Source organism: Muntiacus reevesi, chromosome 3 (genome assembly GCF_963930625.1).
Source record: "Muntiacus reevesi chromosome 3, mMunRee1.1, whole genome shotgun sequence".
Classification (NCBI taxonomy): Eukaryota; Metazoa; Chordata; class Mammalia; order Artiodactyla; family Cervidae; genus Muntiacus; species Muntiacus reevesi.
In genome coordinates, this window is record NC_089251.1 from 123,338,054 (window position 1) to 123,351,559 (window position 13,506).

Below are 13,506 nucleotides of genomic sequence, written 5' to 3' on the forward strand. Positions count from 1 at the left end.
CTCTCACCCTTTTCCATCAGAGGGCACACAGAATGAAAACCAAATCACAGAAAACTAATCAATCTGATCACATGGACCACAGCCTTCTCTAACTCAATGTAACTATGAGGAATGCTGTGTAGGGCCACGCAAGCCGGATGGGTCATGGTGGAGAGGTCTGACAGAATGTGGTCCCCTGGAGAAGGGAATGGCAAACCACTTCAGTATTCTTGCCTTGAGAACCCCATGAACAAAATGAAAAGGCAAAAAGATATGACATTGAAAAATGAATTCCCCAGGTCAGTAGGTACCCAATATGTTACTGGAGATCAGTGGAGATACAGCTCCAGAAAGAATAAGAGACAGAGCCAAAGTGAAAACAACACGCAGTTGTGGATGTGACTGGTGATGGAAGCAAGGTCCAATGCTGTAAATAGCAACACTGCATAGGAACCTGGAATGTTAGGTCCATGAATCAAGGCAAATTGGAAGTGGTCAAACAGGAGATGGCAAGAGGGAACATCAAAATTTTAGGAATCGGAAAACTAAAATGGACTGGAATGGGTGAATTTAACTCAGGTTACCATTATACCTACTACTGTGGGCAGGAATCCCTTAGAAGAAATGGAGTAGCCATCATAGTCAACAACAGAGTCCAAAATGCAGTACTTGGATGCAATCTCAAAAACAACAGAATGATCTCTGATCATTTCCAAGGCAAACGATTCAATGTCACGGTAATCCAAGTCTATGTCCCGACTAGTAACACTGAAGAAGCTGAGGTCGAATGGTTCTATGAAGACCTACAAGACCTTCTGGACTAACACCCAGAAAAGATATCCTTTTCATAATAGGGGACTGAAATGCAAAAGTAGGAAGTCAAGAAACACCTGGAGTAACAGGCAAATTTGGCCTTGGAGTACAAAATGAAGCAGGGCAAAGGCTAATAGAGTTTTTCCAAAAGAACAAACTGGTCATAGAAAACACCCTCTCCCAACAACACAAGAGAAGACTCTACACACAGACATCACCAGATGGTCAATACTAAAATCAGACTGATTATATTCTTTGCAGCCAAAGATGGAGAAGCTCTATACAGTCAGCAAAAACAAGACCAGGAGCTGACTGTGGCTCAGATCATGAACTCCTTATTGCCAAATCCAGATTTAAATTGAAGAAAGTAGGGAAAACCTCTAGACCATTCAGGTATGACCTAAATCAAATCCCTTATGATTATACAGTGGAAGTGACAAATAGATTCAAGGGCTTAGATCTGAAAGACAGAGTGCCTAAAGAACTATGGACTGAGGTTTGTGATGTTGTACAGGAGGCAGTGATCAAAACCATTCTCAAGAAAAAGAAATGCAAAAAGGAAAAATGGTTGTCTGAAGAGGCCTTACAAATAGCTGTGAAAAGAAGAGAAGCAAAAGGCAAAGGAGAAAAGAAAAGATATACCCATTTGAATGTAGAGTTCCAAAGAACAGCAAGGAGAGATAAGAAAGTCTTCTTCAGTGATCAGTGCAAAGAAATACAGTAAAACAATAGAAGGGGAAAGAGTAGAGATATCTTCAAGAAAATTAGAGATACCAAGTGAACATTTCATGCAAAGACGGGCACAATAAAGGAAAGAAATTGTATGGACCTAACAAAGCAGATATTAAGAAGAGGTGGCAAGAATACACAGAAGAACTATACAAAAAAGATTTTCATGACCCAGATGACCATGACGGTGTGATCACTCACCTAGAGCCAGACATCCTAGAATGCAAAGTCAAGTGGGCCTTAGGAAGCATCACTATGAACAAAGCTAGTGGAGGTGATGGAATTCCAGTTGAGCTATTTCAAATCCTAAAAGATGATGCTGTGAAAGTGCTGCACTCAATATGCCAGAAAACTTGGAAAACTCCACAGTGGCTGCAGGACTGGAAAAGGTCAGTTTTTATTCCAATCCCAAAGAAAGGCAATCCCAAAGAATGCTCAAACTACAGCACAATTACGCTCATCTCACACACTAGCAAAGCAATGCTCAAAATTCTCCAAGCCAGGCTTCAACAGTACGTGAAATGTGAACTTCCAGATGTTCAAGCTGGATTTGAAAAAGCCAGAGGAACCAGCGATCAAATTGCCAATATCCTTTGGCTCATCAAAAAAGCAAGAGAGTTCCAGAAAAATATCTACTTCTGCTTTATTGACTATGCCAAAGCCTTTGACTGTGTGGATCACAGCATTCTGAAAGAGATGGGAATACCAGACCACCTGACCTGTCTCCTGAGAAATATGTATGCAGGTCAAGAAGCAACAGTTAGAACTGGACATGGAACAACAGACTGGTTTCAAATTGGGAAAGGAGTACATCAAGGCTGTATATTTTCACCCTGCTTATTTAACTTATATGCAGAGTACATCATGTGACATGATTCCAGCACAAACTGGAATCAAGACTGACAGAAGAAATATCAATAAGCACAGATATGCAGATGACACCATCCTTATGGCAGAAAGCAAAGAAGAACTAAAGAGCCTATTGATGAAAGTGAAAGGGGAGAGTGAAAACGTTGGCTTAAAGCTCAACATTCAGAAAACTAAGATCATGGTATCTGGTCCCATCACTTCATGACAAATAGATGGGGAAACATCGGAAACAGTGACAGACCTTATTTTTTTGGGCTCCAAAATCACTGCAGATGGTGACTGCAACCATGAAATTAAAAGACACTTGCTCCTTAGAAGAAAAGTTATGACCAAACTAGACAGCCTTTAAAAAGCAGAGACATTACTTTGCCAACAAAACTTTGTCTAGTCAAGGCTATGGTTTCACCAGGAGTCATGTATGGATATGAAAGTTGGACTATAAAGAAAGCTGAGCACCTAAGAATTGATGCTTTTGAACTATGGTGTTGGAGAAGACTCTTGAGAATCCCTTGGACAGCAAGGAGATCCAACCAATCCATCCTAAAGGAAATCAATCCTGAACATTTATTGGAAGGACTGATGCTGAAGCTGAAACTCCAATACTTTGGCCGCTTGCTGTATAGAAGGGTCATTTGAAAATACCCTGATACTGGGAAAAATTGAAGACAGGAGGAGAAGGGGATGACAGAGAATGAGATGGTTGGATGGCATCACCGACTTGATGGACATGAATTTGAGTAAGCTCTGGGAGTTGGTGATGGGCAGGGTAGCCTGGCGTGCTGCAGTCCATGGGATCGCAAAGAGTCAGTCATGACTGAATAACTGAACTGAACTGAGTATGCCAATGGAGCTTTCCTGGTGACTTAGATAGTAAGGAATCTCCCTGCAATGCAGGAAAGCCAGGTTCAAGCCCTGGGTTGTGAAATTCTCTGGAGAAGGGAATGGTTACTCACTCCAGTATTCTTGCCTGGAGAATCGCATGGGAAGAGGAGCCTGTCAGGCTACAGTCCACGGGGTTGCAAAGAGTCAGACAGGACTCAGTGACTAAGGACAGTATAGCAATCGAATACTCCACAATCAATGCCATGATCAGAACAGATACCTGGGAAGTTTGAGCTTATTGGTCTCTTGTGGAAGATGCCATCGGTAGCAACACCATGGATAAAAATCCTCTTATGAATTTCAGACACTGAGACAAATGAGACCAAATCCAGAGTGTTACTGAAAGGGTGTTGGGTGAGACCAGAAAGAGGCAGGGTAGTTCTCTGGACTAGAATCAAAAGCCAGGACCAAGAGAAAGATGATTTGACTTACAAATAGTTTCATTCATGGGCCTCGGGGTACATTTAGAAAAAGATCACACGCTGTAGTCAGACAACTCTATCTCTGTCTGAGCAGCCTGGTTTGACAGATGGCTTTTACACCAGGAAGCCCAGCAGCTTCTGATTCTGTCAACCTGGAAAGTGAAACCTAGGAATGTGGACCTTCAGTGACAATTCTCCACGTCTCATCCCATCAAACCAACAAGAACATACACTAGAATACTACCCAGTGCCAAAACGATGAAGATTTCAAGAGCTCGTTTTCCACTTTCCTTGTGTTTCATTAGTGTGGTGCTAAATGGAGCTTTGAAGACTTCTAGAAAGCCTGCTGTGAACTACAAGTGCCACTTGTTACACGAAAAAAAGGCTCTAAGCCTGCAAGTTGCAGTCATTTAAATGAGTCATTGAAAACACCGCTGAAAAGCCATCACTGAGTCCTTTGAAAGAACAAAAACTGCTGGCAAGAAAGGACAGATCCTTTCAGAAAAAGATCCACACAAATTCAGGAAGAGTTAAGCAGACATTCAAGAGACCTAGTATGTCAGCATTTTCTGGGCTTCTATCATCTTGTTTACTTTCAAAGTCTGACCCGAGAAATCTGGAAAACCACCAACACTGGGAAAACCACCAACACTGTCTTAGTGGTAAAGAATCTGTCTGCAATGCAGGAGACGTAAGAGTCATAGGTTTGATCTATGGGTCGGAAAGATCTCCTGGAGGAGTGCATGATAACCTACTTCAGTATTCTTGCCTGGGAAATTCCAAGGACAGAGGAGCATAGTGGACTACAGTCCATAGGATCATAAAGAGTCAGACAGGCCTGAAGAGATAGAGCACGCACACACATTGAGAAGGGCAGCGAGGTTGCTGAGGATCTGCTCTTCTCCAGGTTCTAAGCTATGTGCTTTGCCAATGAATTTTACCCCACTTTTGCTGCCCAATAATTTAGTAAAATGGATTATTTTTCTATTGCTACAATAACAAGTTATCAAAAATACAGCAGTTTAAAAATCAGTACCCCTCTATTAACTCTTGGATCTATGCATCCGAAGTCTGGACATGGCTGGGCTTCCTTCCTAGTTCAGTTGGTAAAGAATCCGCCTGCAATGCAGGAGGCCCCAGGTTAATTCCTGGGTCGGGAAGATCCTCTGGAGAAGGGATAGGTTACCCACTCCAGTATTCTTGGGCTTCTCTTGTGGCTCAGCTGGTAAAGAATCCGTCTGCAATGTGGAAGACCTGGGTTTGATCCCTGTGTTGGGAAGATCCCCTGGAGAAGGGAAAGGCTATCCACTCAGTCCATGGGGTCACAGAGTCGGACAGGACTGAGTGACTTTCACTTTCACTGGGCATGGCCAGAATCCAGAAGGCTGGGATCTCTGCTCAGGGTTCCACTGGCTGAAATCGAGGTGGCAGCCAGGCTACATTTTTGGAGATTCTAGAAGAAACTCTGCTTCTAAGGTGAATACTGTTGTTGGCAGAATTCAGATCCTGTAGTTATAGGACTGAAGTCCCTGTTTCTTTGCTGGCTTTTAGCCAGAGACTACGCTCAGTTGTTAGAGACTACCTGCATTTCTTGACTTTAAAGACCCTAATGCTAGGAACGATTGAGGGCAGGAGGAGAAGAGGATGACAGAGGATGAGATGATTGGATGGCATCATTGACTCAATGGACATGAGTTTGAGCAAACTCTGGGAGACAGTAAAGGACTGGGAAGCCTGGCAAGCTGCAGTCCATGGGATCGCAAAGACTCAGAAATGACTAGGTAACTGAACAGCAACAAAGAACAACACATTCCTTGCTACATGGCCCCCTTAATCTTAAGGCCACCAATGGTATGAGAGTTCCAGGGAATATTCAAGGTGAGTATACCAGGGAGTGGGGAATCCTGGATAAAAATCTTGGACAAGATTCTACCCACCGCCTAAGACCAATATTGCTATTCCGATTGTACAGATGAGAAAACTGTGTCTGTGTGAGAGAGTGTATTAAATGTTGGCAGCACGGATATGAAACCAATGTCTGTTTCCCTCTGAAGCTCATATTTTTCTAATATTTCATGCTGAGTCATAAAAGGCGTAGTTTAATTTTTATAAACGTCTTGTAAGGATCAGAAATCTGGGCTAGTAACTGAGAAAAAGTAAAACCGAATTTATGGCTGGCTCTGACTAGGGCTTATTCAAGTTCCCAAAGTGGAATTCTGACCTGGGAAACTTGTAAATTCCCCGACATAAAAAGCACATTCAACTTGTTTCTCCTTTCCCCTCAAATGCCCATAGGTTGCCTACAAAGCTTTATATTGGTACAAAATCAGATACAGGCATCTTTAAATTGCTAGCACTGAACAATGAAAGAGCAGCAAATATTCTTTGTAGGATAAAAACACATTATTAAAATGTGCTAAACGGTTTCTTCCAGAGTTAAACAACTAATTACACAGATGATGCTCACGTGGTTGTCATGCCAGATTTTCTGTTTTCCGGAAAAGATTCCTGTAAATCAGTGCTGAGAAACATGTATGCAAGTCAAGAAGCAACAGTTAGAACCAGACACAAGAGTCTGAGCAAGCTTCAGGAGATGGTGAAGGACAGGGGGGTTACAAAGAGTTGGACATGACTGAGCAACTGAACTACAACAACAAAAACAAATCAGGGCTTGCCTCATGGCATAAATAGAGGGAAGCAGGCTGAACTAGAGAACTGGAAACAAAATTGGTTGTAAGTAACATGAAGGAAGAACTCTCCATGTGGCAACAGTGGTAAAGAACCTGCCTGCCAATGCAGGAGACACAACAGATGCAGGTTTGATCCCTGGGTTGGGAAGATCCCCTGGAAGAGGGCATGGCATCCCACTCCAGTGTTTTTTCCTGGAGAATCCCATGGACAGAGGAGCCTGTGGGCTTACAGTCCGTGGGGTTGCAGAGTCGGACACGACTGAAGTGACTGAGCACATATGACGGACATGAAGGGAAGGACCATTTCTATTTTGTTCAGTGCTGGATCTCCCTACAACCAGGTAGACACTCAAAGAATTTGCAGAATAAATAAAGAAAAGAAAAGCAACATTTGTGAAGACTGTAATCTACTTTGGTAATCTTGAAAGAGGGATTTGCACTTTTTTTTTGTAAGGCAGTGACCCTATAATGAACTTAGTCTTCCTTTGGTTCTGGCTCAACCTCACAGTTCAAGATTTTGAGGACACTTTGTGATTCCAAATGTTTCTGTACATATTCCTAATTTTGATTCATAGATATGACTCTAACAAATATATCTAGAAGGTAACATCAGAAACCAGGAGAACCATCCAAATTCATTGTCTTCTGAAGATAATCATGAAGCAATATAATAAATTAAGTGTTCAGATTTACTTGAAAGAAGAGTTTAAAGCAAAAGAAAGTTAAGAACACTTAGTTTTGGAGGTGTGTGAGAAATGGTGAAGACAGTTAAAAAGAACAGACTTCTAGTAAGTCCTGGGGATGAAATGTATAGCAGCATGGTGACTACAGTTAATAATACTGTATTGCATACTTAAAAGTTGCTAAGAGAATAAATTCTAAAAGTTCTCATCACCAAAAAGTAGGTAATATGTATGGTGATGGATGCTAACTAGACTTATCGTGGTGATCATTATGCAACACATCCAAATATTGAATCAATATGTTGTACAGCTGAAACTAACATAATGCGTGCATGCTCAGTCGCTTCAGTTGTATCTGATTCTTTGCAACCTTATGGCCTGTAGGCCACCAGGCTCCTCTGTCCATGGGATTCTCCAGGTAAGAATATTGGAATAGGTGGCCATGCCCTCCTCCAAAGGGTCTTTCCAACCCAGGAATCGAACCCACATCTCTTAATATCTCCTGCATTGGCAGTCCGATTCTTTTCCACTAGCTCCACCTGGAAAGGACCAGCTAACATAGTGGTATACCTTAATTATACTTCAAAAAAAGAATACTTAAGTTTTTTAATGGAGTCTAAAGTATAGAAATACTTGATTTAATAAAAATGTTTTCTTCATTACACTAAACATATTCATGTCATGCTATTATTTTTAATATATGTGCTATGGGAAGATCCCCTGCAGAAGGGAAGGAAGACCCACTCCAGTATTCTTGCCTAGAGAATCCCATGGACAGAGGAGCCTGGCAGGCCACAGTTCATGAGGTCGCAAAGAGTCAGATGCCAACGAAGAAATTTAGCATGCATGCACATGAAACCAAAATTTCGTGTTACTCTGGCACGTTAATAAGTCAGTTCAGTTAATAAGTGTAAGTACATGTTTAAAATCATATGAACTTACATTTGTATAGTGTTTTCTTTTTACCATGCACAGTTGTGGACATTAGCCAACTGTATGGTCATAAGGCTGTGAGAGGGGCAGGGTATGATCAGTTTGCAGTGCTTCATCATCATTTTTAAAGGTGAAGAAACAGTCTCATTAGATCACTGTTTCAAAGTCAATGTTTGCTTGTAGATTCTAAGCACAGTCTCTTTTGCCTGCACCACAGAGCATCTCTACGAATGACTCTATTAGGAAATGAAATACATGTTGAGCTGAACAATGGGAAAGGAGAATGTGAGTTTGCACAATTACTGCTCTTTCCTGAAGTAGTAGCTGTCAGGTCCCTCATCCTTTCTAGTTAGCTCCTTTTACTTCGTCTAATCATTCCTCAAACTCAGCAGGTATTACACTGAAGCAATAGAAAGAGCAATTAAAATATCTATTGCATATTTATGGTCAATTTATCTACTCTACTGCATACATTTTGAAATGTGTCATTATGAAAGATCTTAAAATAGAATTGCAAATATATATTTTCAGTATGACACAACTGCAATTTTTAAAAGCTAAATTATACTTTTCCTGCTATGTGATTTTTTTATTTGTGTTCATCATTAAACTATTTCTTTCCTACTCTGAAAGCTGTTTTGCTACAAGGCCATTTCCTTTCTACTTTCATCCTCAGGGAAGTCATAATCCCTGACTTAAATAGAAGCTGGTTACCATGGAAATCATTCTAATGCCCCAGAATCAATATTTTGACTTTGCTGACATTTAATGTAAAAAGAAAAGACAAACTAAGATTTATAAAAGTCACTCTTCATCTTTGTTATAATTCTGATAGCTAGAAAAATTGTAAAAAAAAAAAAAAAAAAAAAAAACATGCTCCATAATGAAGTTCAGTTAACTCACAATTACAAAGAGTTGAGGATTCATAAAAGAACAATCTACATAGTTATATAATTTTGGCTTTGAGTACACACATATGAATGCATGCATTTGGACTCAAGATTTTTTTCCCATCTTTGAACTGAGCTCTGATTCTCTCCTGTTATTGAAGTCATACCTTGGTAAAAGAGATTTGAATATATCCAGTTCTGCAGTTGCCTTTTGATTAAGTGCTCCAAAGAGAAGCTGAAATTTGCATTGAAAAATCACTCTTCTATAAAAGTTGACCATTTCTGCACTGAATCTTAATAGTCCATCTGGTCCACTGACCATCCTCAAAGAGGCACTACAGCTGAAGGCTCTTTAACCACCCTAGAAGTCCTTTAGAAGAGAGATGTTGAACTTCAACTTCGTGTTTAATAAGCCTTACCGATCATAAGGTAGTTTTCCAAGTCTGAGATAAGCCTTTGCTACTGCTTTAATTTACTCACTGTCTTCTCTTCTGCCTCAGAAGTAATAAAGATAACAGACTTCCAGTCTTCTCTTTGATAATGAGCTATTTAGAGCCTTAGATCTTGAGATGGTGAAGGGATCTGAGAGACTTATGAGTTTCTCTTTCTCAGGATTTAGCTACCTGAAGCATCTCAAATGAATGGTAATCAGTTCTGTCTTTAAGACAATTGAATCACCACTCAAATGTTTCTTCTGTGGGACAATCATAATTTTCCACATGACCACTTTGAAGACCCCAAGCTCCCCTCCCCAGGGAGGGGACTATTTTCAGGTGTGTATGTTACACTGCTTCCAAAAGTGTTTCCAGCAGCCCAGCAGCATTACCTAGCCTGATAGCACATCCTTTACTGGCCGCTCACCTTGTCTGATTCCTTTTCACCTCCCCTTCCGATGGTTCTTTTATCCCCCTTTATTCTTGAATCATTTTAGATTACACTCAGGCCCTCATCATTCAGACACCATTGTTCTAAATCATAATCTGCTTTTGAAAACAATGCAATGTAATTGATTATGTAGTTTTCTGGCAGTACAAGTAAGAAGACATGACTTCTGGAAATAACCTCATAGACTATAAAGAGAAATGAAAGGCATCAGGTATCAATATCAGGGAAAACTTAGGAACAATATTTAAAATTTACAGAATGCAGATCTCTAGAGCTTTTTAGTTTATTAACAAGTAAATTAAACACTGTCTCTAAAACATCAGTATGTTACAAGTTGTAGGACATACTGATGACCTTGAATCATGAGAAAAAAAGACTCAGAATTCAAATCTGTTTCAAGGTAGAGGAACAAAAGAGTTACACAAACAGACAACCACCCCCCGCCCCCCCCCACACACACAACCCTTCATTGCAGTGTGATTGATTACAGCAGAACAGACTGGAACCAATCTGGTTTGTTGAGTATTAGTCGCTCAGTCGTGTCTGACTCTGAGGTCCCATGGGCTGTAGCCTGCCAGGGTCCTATGTCTATGGAATTCTTCAGGCAAGAATATTGGAGTGGGTTGCCATTTCCTCCTCCAGGGGATCTTCCTGGCCCAGGGATTGAACGCGGGTCTCTCCTGCACTGCAGGTGGATTCTTTACCATCTGAGCCACCAGAGAAGCCCAACCAAGACTTCATCAAAGAGATAACAATTGCATAAAGTACCATGAAGTGCATGCCCTTCTAAAAATGGTGCTTCCCAGCAAACAGAATGCCGTGGACAATAATCACGTGAAAATATAAAGCACAAAACTATGCACTAGGATTTCAATTTCATAAATATGCCCAAATGCATATTATCCACACATATAATCTCACACACATACCCATAATTGTGATTCTTTCTGACTGTATATGAAGTAGGAAAAACTGAGATTAACCGGAGATTTTCCCTGAAGAAAGTATGGATTAGCTCAATCTCCGGGCATTTATTTGTATTCTTCAATATTCTCTGAAGCTTTTGCTTTTTGGCTGAATATGCCCTTGGACACTGATACAGGTGCAAGGAGAGATGAAGGTATTAGAAGAGATAGAATATGCTTCATGGGTAACCATACCGTAGGCTAGGTTTACGTTTCTGTGGGAGGATTAGACCACAAGATGAGGGACCTTTGTGAAGGACTGGAGAGCCTCAGGGGCAAAGAAACCTGCCCAGTTAAGGAAGGGACCAGCTGGTGTCCAATGTTTGTTGCAAGCTACTGGGAAACTTGGAATACCAGGTGCTCAGGTGAGCCATCGGGGAAGAATGTCAGGGAGAGACAGGGTAGGAGAAAGACCATGGGATCTGGGGGAGACTCGCTCTCAAGCCAGTCACAAGTCCAGTCAGCACTGGACGCCCCGAAGCATCTTCCACAACCGACACACAGCCATCTGAATGCACCTGTATCAAAACTCACTTGGGACTACTCGCCCTCCAAGGGACTCTCAGGAAAATTTCAGGAAAGCTGAAACTGATTTCTTCAACCAAGGCTAAAGTACCAGTGAGATCTGGGGTTAATCTGACCTAATTTATAATTATAGACCAACAAAGAGACTAAGATATATTTGATTTATGTACTTCATGGCTGAGGAAAAAAAAAAAAAAAACATAGATGTGGTAAAAAACAGAAGACAGGGATTGAAGTAGAGGCTACAAATGTACATACATGCATGCATAAATTCAAATTCATTGGAAGTACACCAAAATGATTAAGAAATGATTATTTATAAAGATGACTACGATTTTTCTTTTTTATATTTTCTGGCATTACAAAGCCCCCCCTTATGATTTCGTGATGCGTGCAATTGTGCTAAGCTGCTCAGTCATGTCCTGCTCTTTGCAACCCTATGGACTGCAGTCTGCCAGGCTCCTCTGTCCAGGGGATTCTCCAGGCAAGAATACTGGAGTGAGTTGCCATTCCCTCCTCCAGGGGATCTTCCCCACCGAGGGATCGAACCTACCTCTCACCTCTTCTACACTGGCAGGCGAGTTGTTTACCACTAGCACCACCTGGGAATCTCATGATACGTCTATAATTATACAAGTAACAGGAATAAAAGCAAGAAAATATAGATTTTAGATATACTGCTAGGCAAAATAACTTCCTAATGATTCAAAGCCCCTTAAAGGGGGCTAGAAAACGCACACCCTTTTTTGGTGATATAAATTAAATATATTGCGGGGGTGTCATTTGGCAACACTCCAATGAACAGCCACACTCCCCCCCGCCCCCACCACCCGCCCTGATTCTTCGTTTTTAAGACTTAAGGTGTTGAAGAGACAAGATCATGTGACCCAGGGAGGAAGGCAGATGCTGGTGGTATTCGGATCCGGACACTTGGTGTGAAGCCTCATTCTAGGTGAGATGGGCCCGTTTTACCTTCCGTCCGCTCGGGGCCTTTCCCGCTCTTGCTGGCCGCCGTACTGTTGACCGTCTCAGATGACGTGCTCAGCTTGGTACTGGGGTCCCGCTTGGGCTTGGGGGGTGGTTGTCTCCGGGAGGCACAGCTGCTGTCGTCGTCTGTGCCCCCGACCGAATGCAGCGACTGCGACCTGACCGAGAAGCCACTGGAGCAAGGATGGGGCAGCCGGTCCTGGGGCGCGGGCATCGTCATGAATCCCATGCGGAAGTGTTTGCCCACGTAGGTTCCGTCGTGGCCTCGCCCCACTTCTCCACCTATGCTGTAAGAGAAAGACGAAACCGGCGCCCGGTGAGCCAAGATGGGCAACGTCATGGGCACAAGTATGTCTGTAAGTGATGACAGTTCACGTTTTAACTTGAGACTGGTAAAGAAACGTTTCCAACAGCGCGAAAATATTCTATACTTTTGCATTCAATATGATATTAAAGTGATATGATTTGACCGTAATCAGAAATTCTGCTATACTGGTATCCAGATACTTAAAAATTAGTATTCTAAAGCAAAAAAAAAAAAAAAAAAAAAAGCCCAAAACTACCACAGAGAACATTTCATCTTCAATTCTCTTTCTTTACTTTCAGGTAAATCTTGTTAGATGCTTACTCCTTGGAAAAAAGTTATGACCAACCTAGACAGCATATTAAAAAACACAGACATTACTTTGCCAACAAAGGTCCATCTGGTCAAGGCTATGGTTCTTCCAGTCGTCATGTATGGATGTGAGAGTTGGACTTTAAAGACAGTTAAGCGCCGAAGAATTGATGCTTTTGAACTATGTTGTTGAAGACTCTTAAGAGTCCCTTGGACTGCAAGGAGATCCAACCAGTCCATCCTAAAGGAGATCAGTCCTGGGTGTTCATTGGAAGGACTGATGTTGAAGCTGAAATTCCAGTGCTTTGGCCACTTGATGCCAAGAGCTGACTCATTTGAAAAGATCCTGATCCTGGGAAAGATTGAGGGCAGGAGGAGAAGGGGACGACAGAGTATGAGATGGTTGAACGGCATCACCAACCCAATGGACATGAGTTTGGATAAACTCTAGGAGTTGGTGATGGACAGGGAGGCCTGTCACAGAGTTGGACACGACTGAATGATTTTCACTCACTTCACTTATACATACTAATACATATATGTTGTAGACCACCTTTTGACACATGACTGAGGCAGCATTTGAAACTCTTTTCAACTTCACAAGATCATCCCTACTTTTACCTAATTAGCATAGAGG

At 41.7% G+C, this 13,506-nt stretch overlaps 1 protein-coding gene across 1 annotated transcript in view; it reads right to left on the reverse strand.

Moving 5' to 3' along the window:
• Nucleotides 1–13,506, reverse strand: part of NYAP2 (neuronal tyrosine-phosphorylated phosphoinositide-3-kinase adaptor 2) — a 288,126-nt gene that overhangs the window by 156,333 nt on the left and 118,287 nt on the right. The window contains exon 2 of the mRNA XM_065927627.1: nt 12,239–12,540. Within this exon, the coding sequence (XP_065783699.1) occupies nt 12,239–12,540 (302 nt within the window). The remainder of the gene's footprint in view (nt 1–12,238; nt 12,541–13,506) is intronic.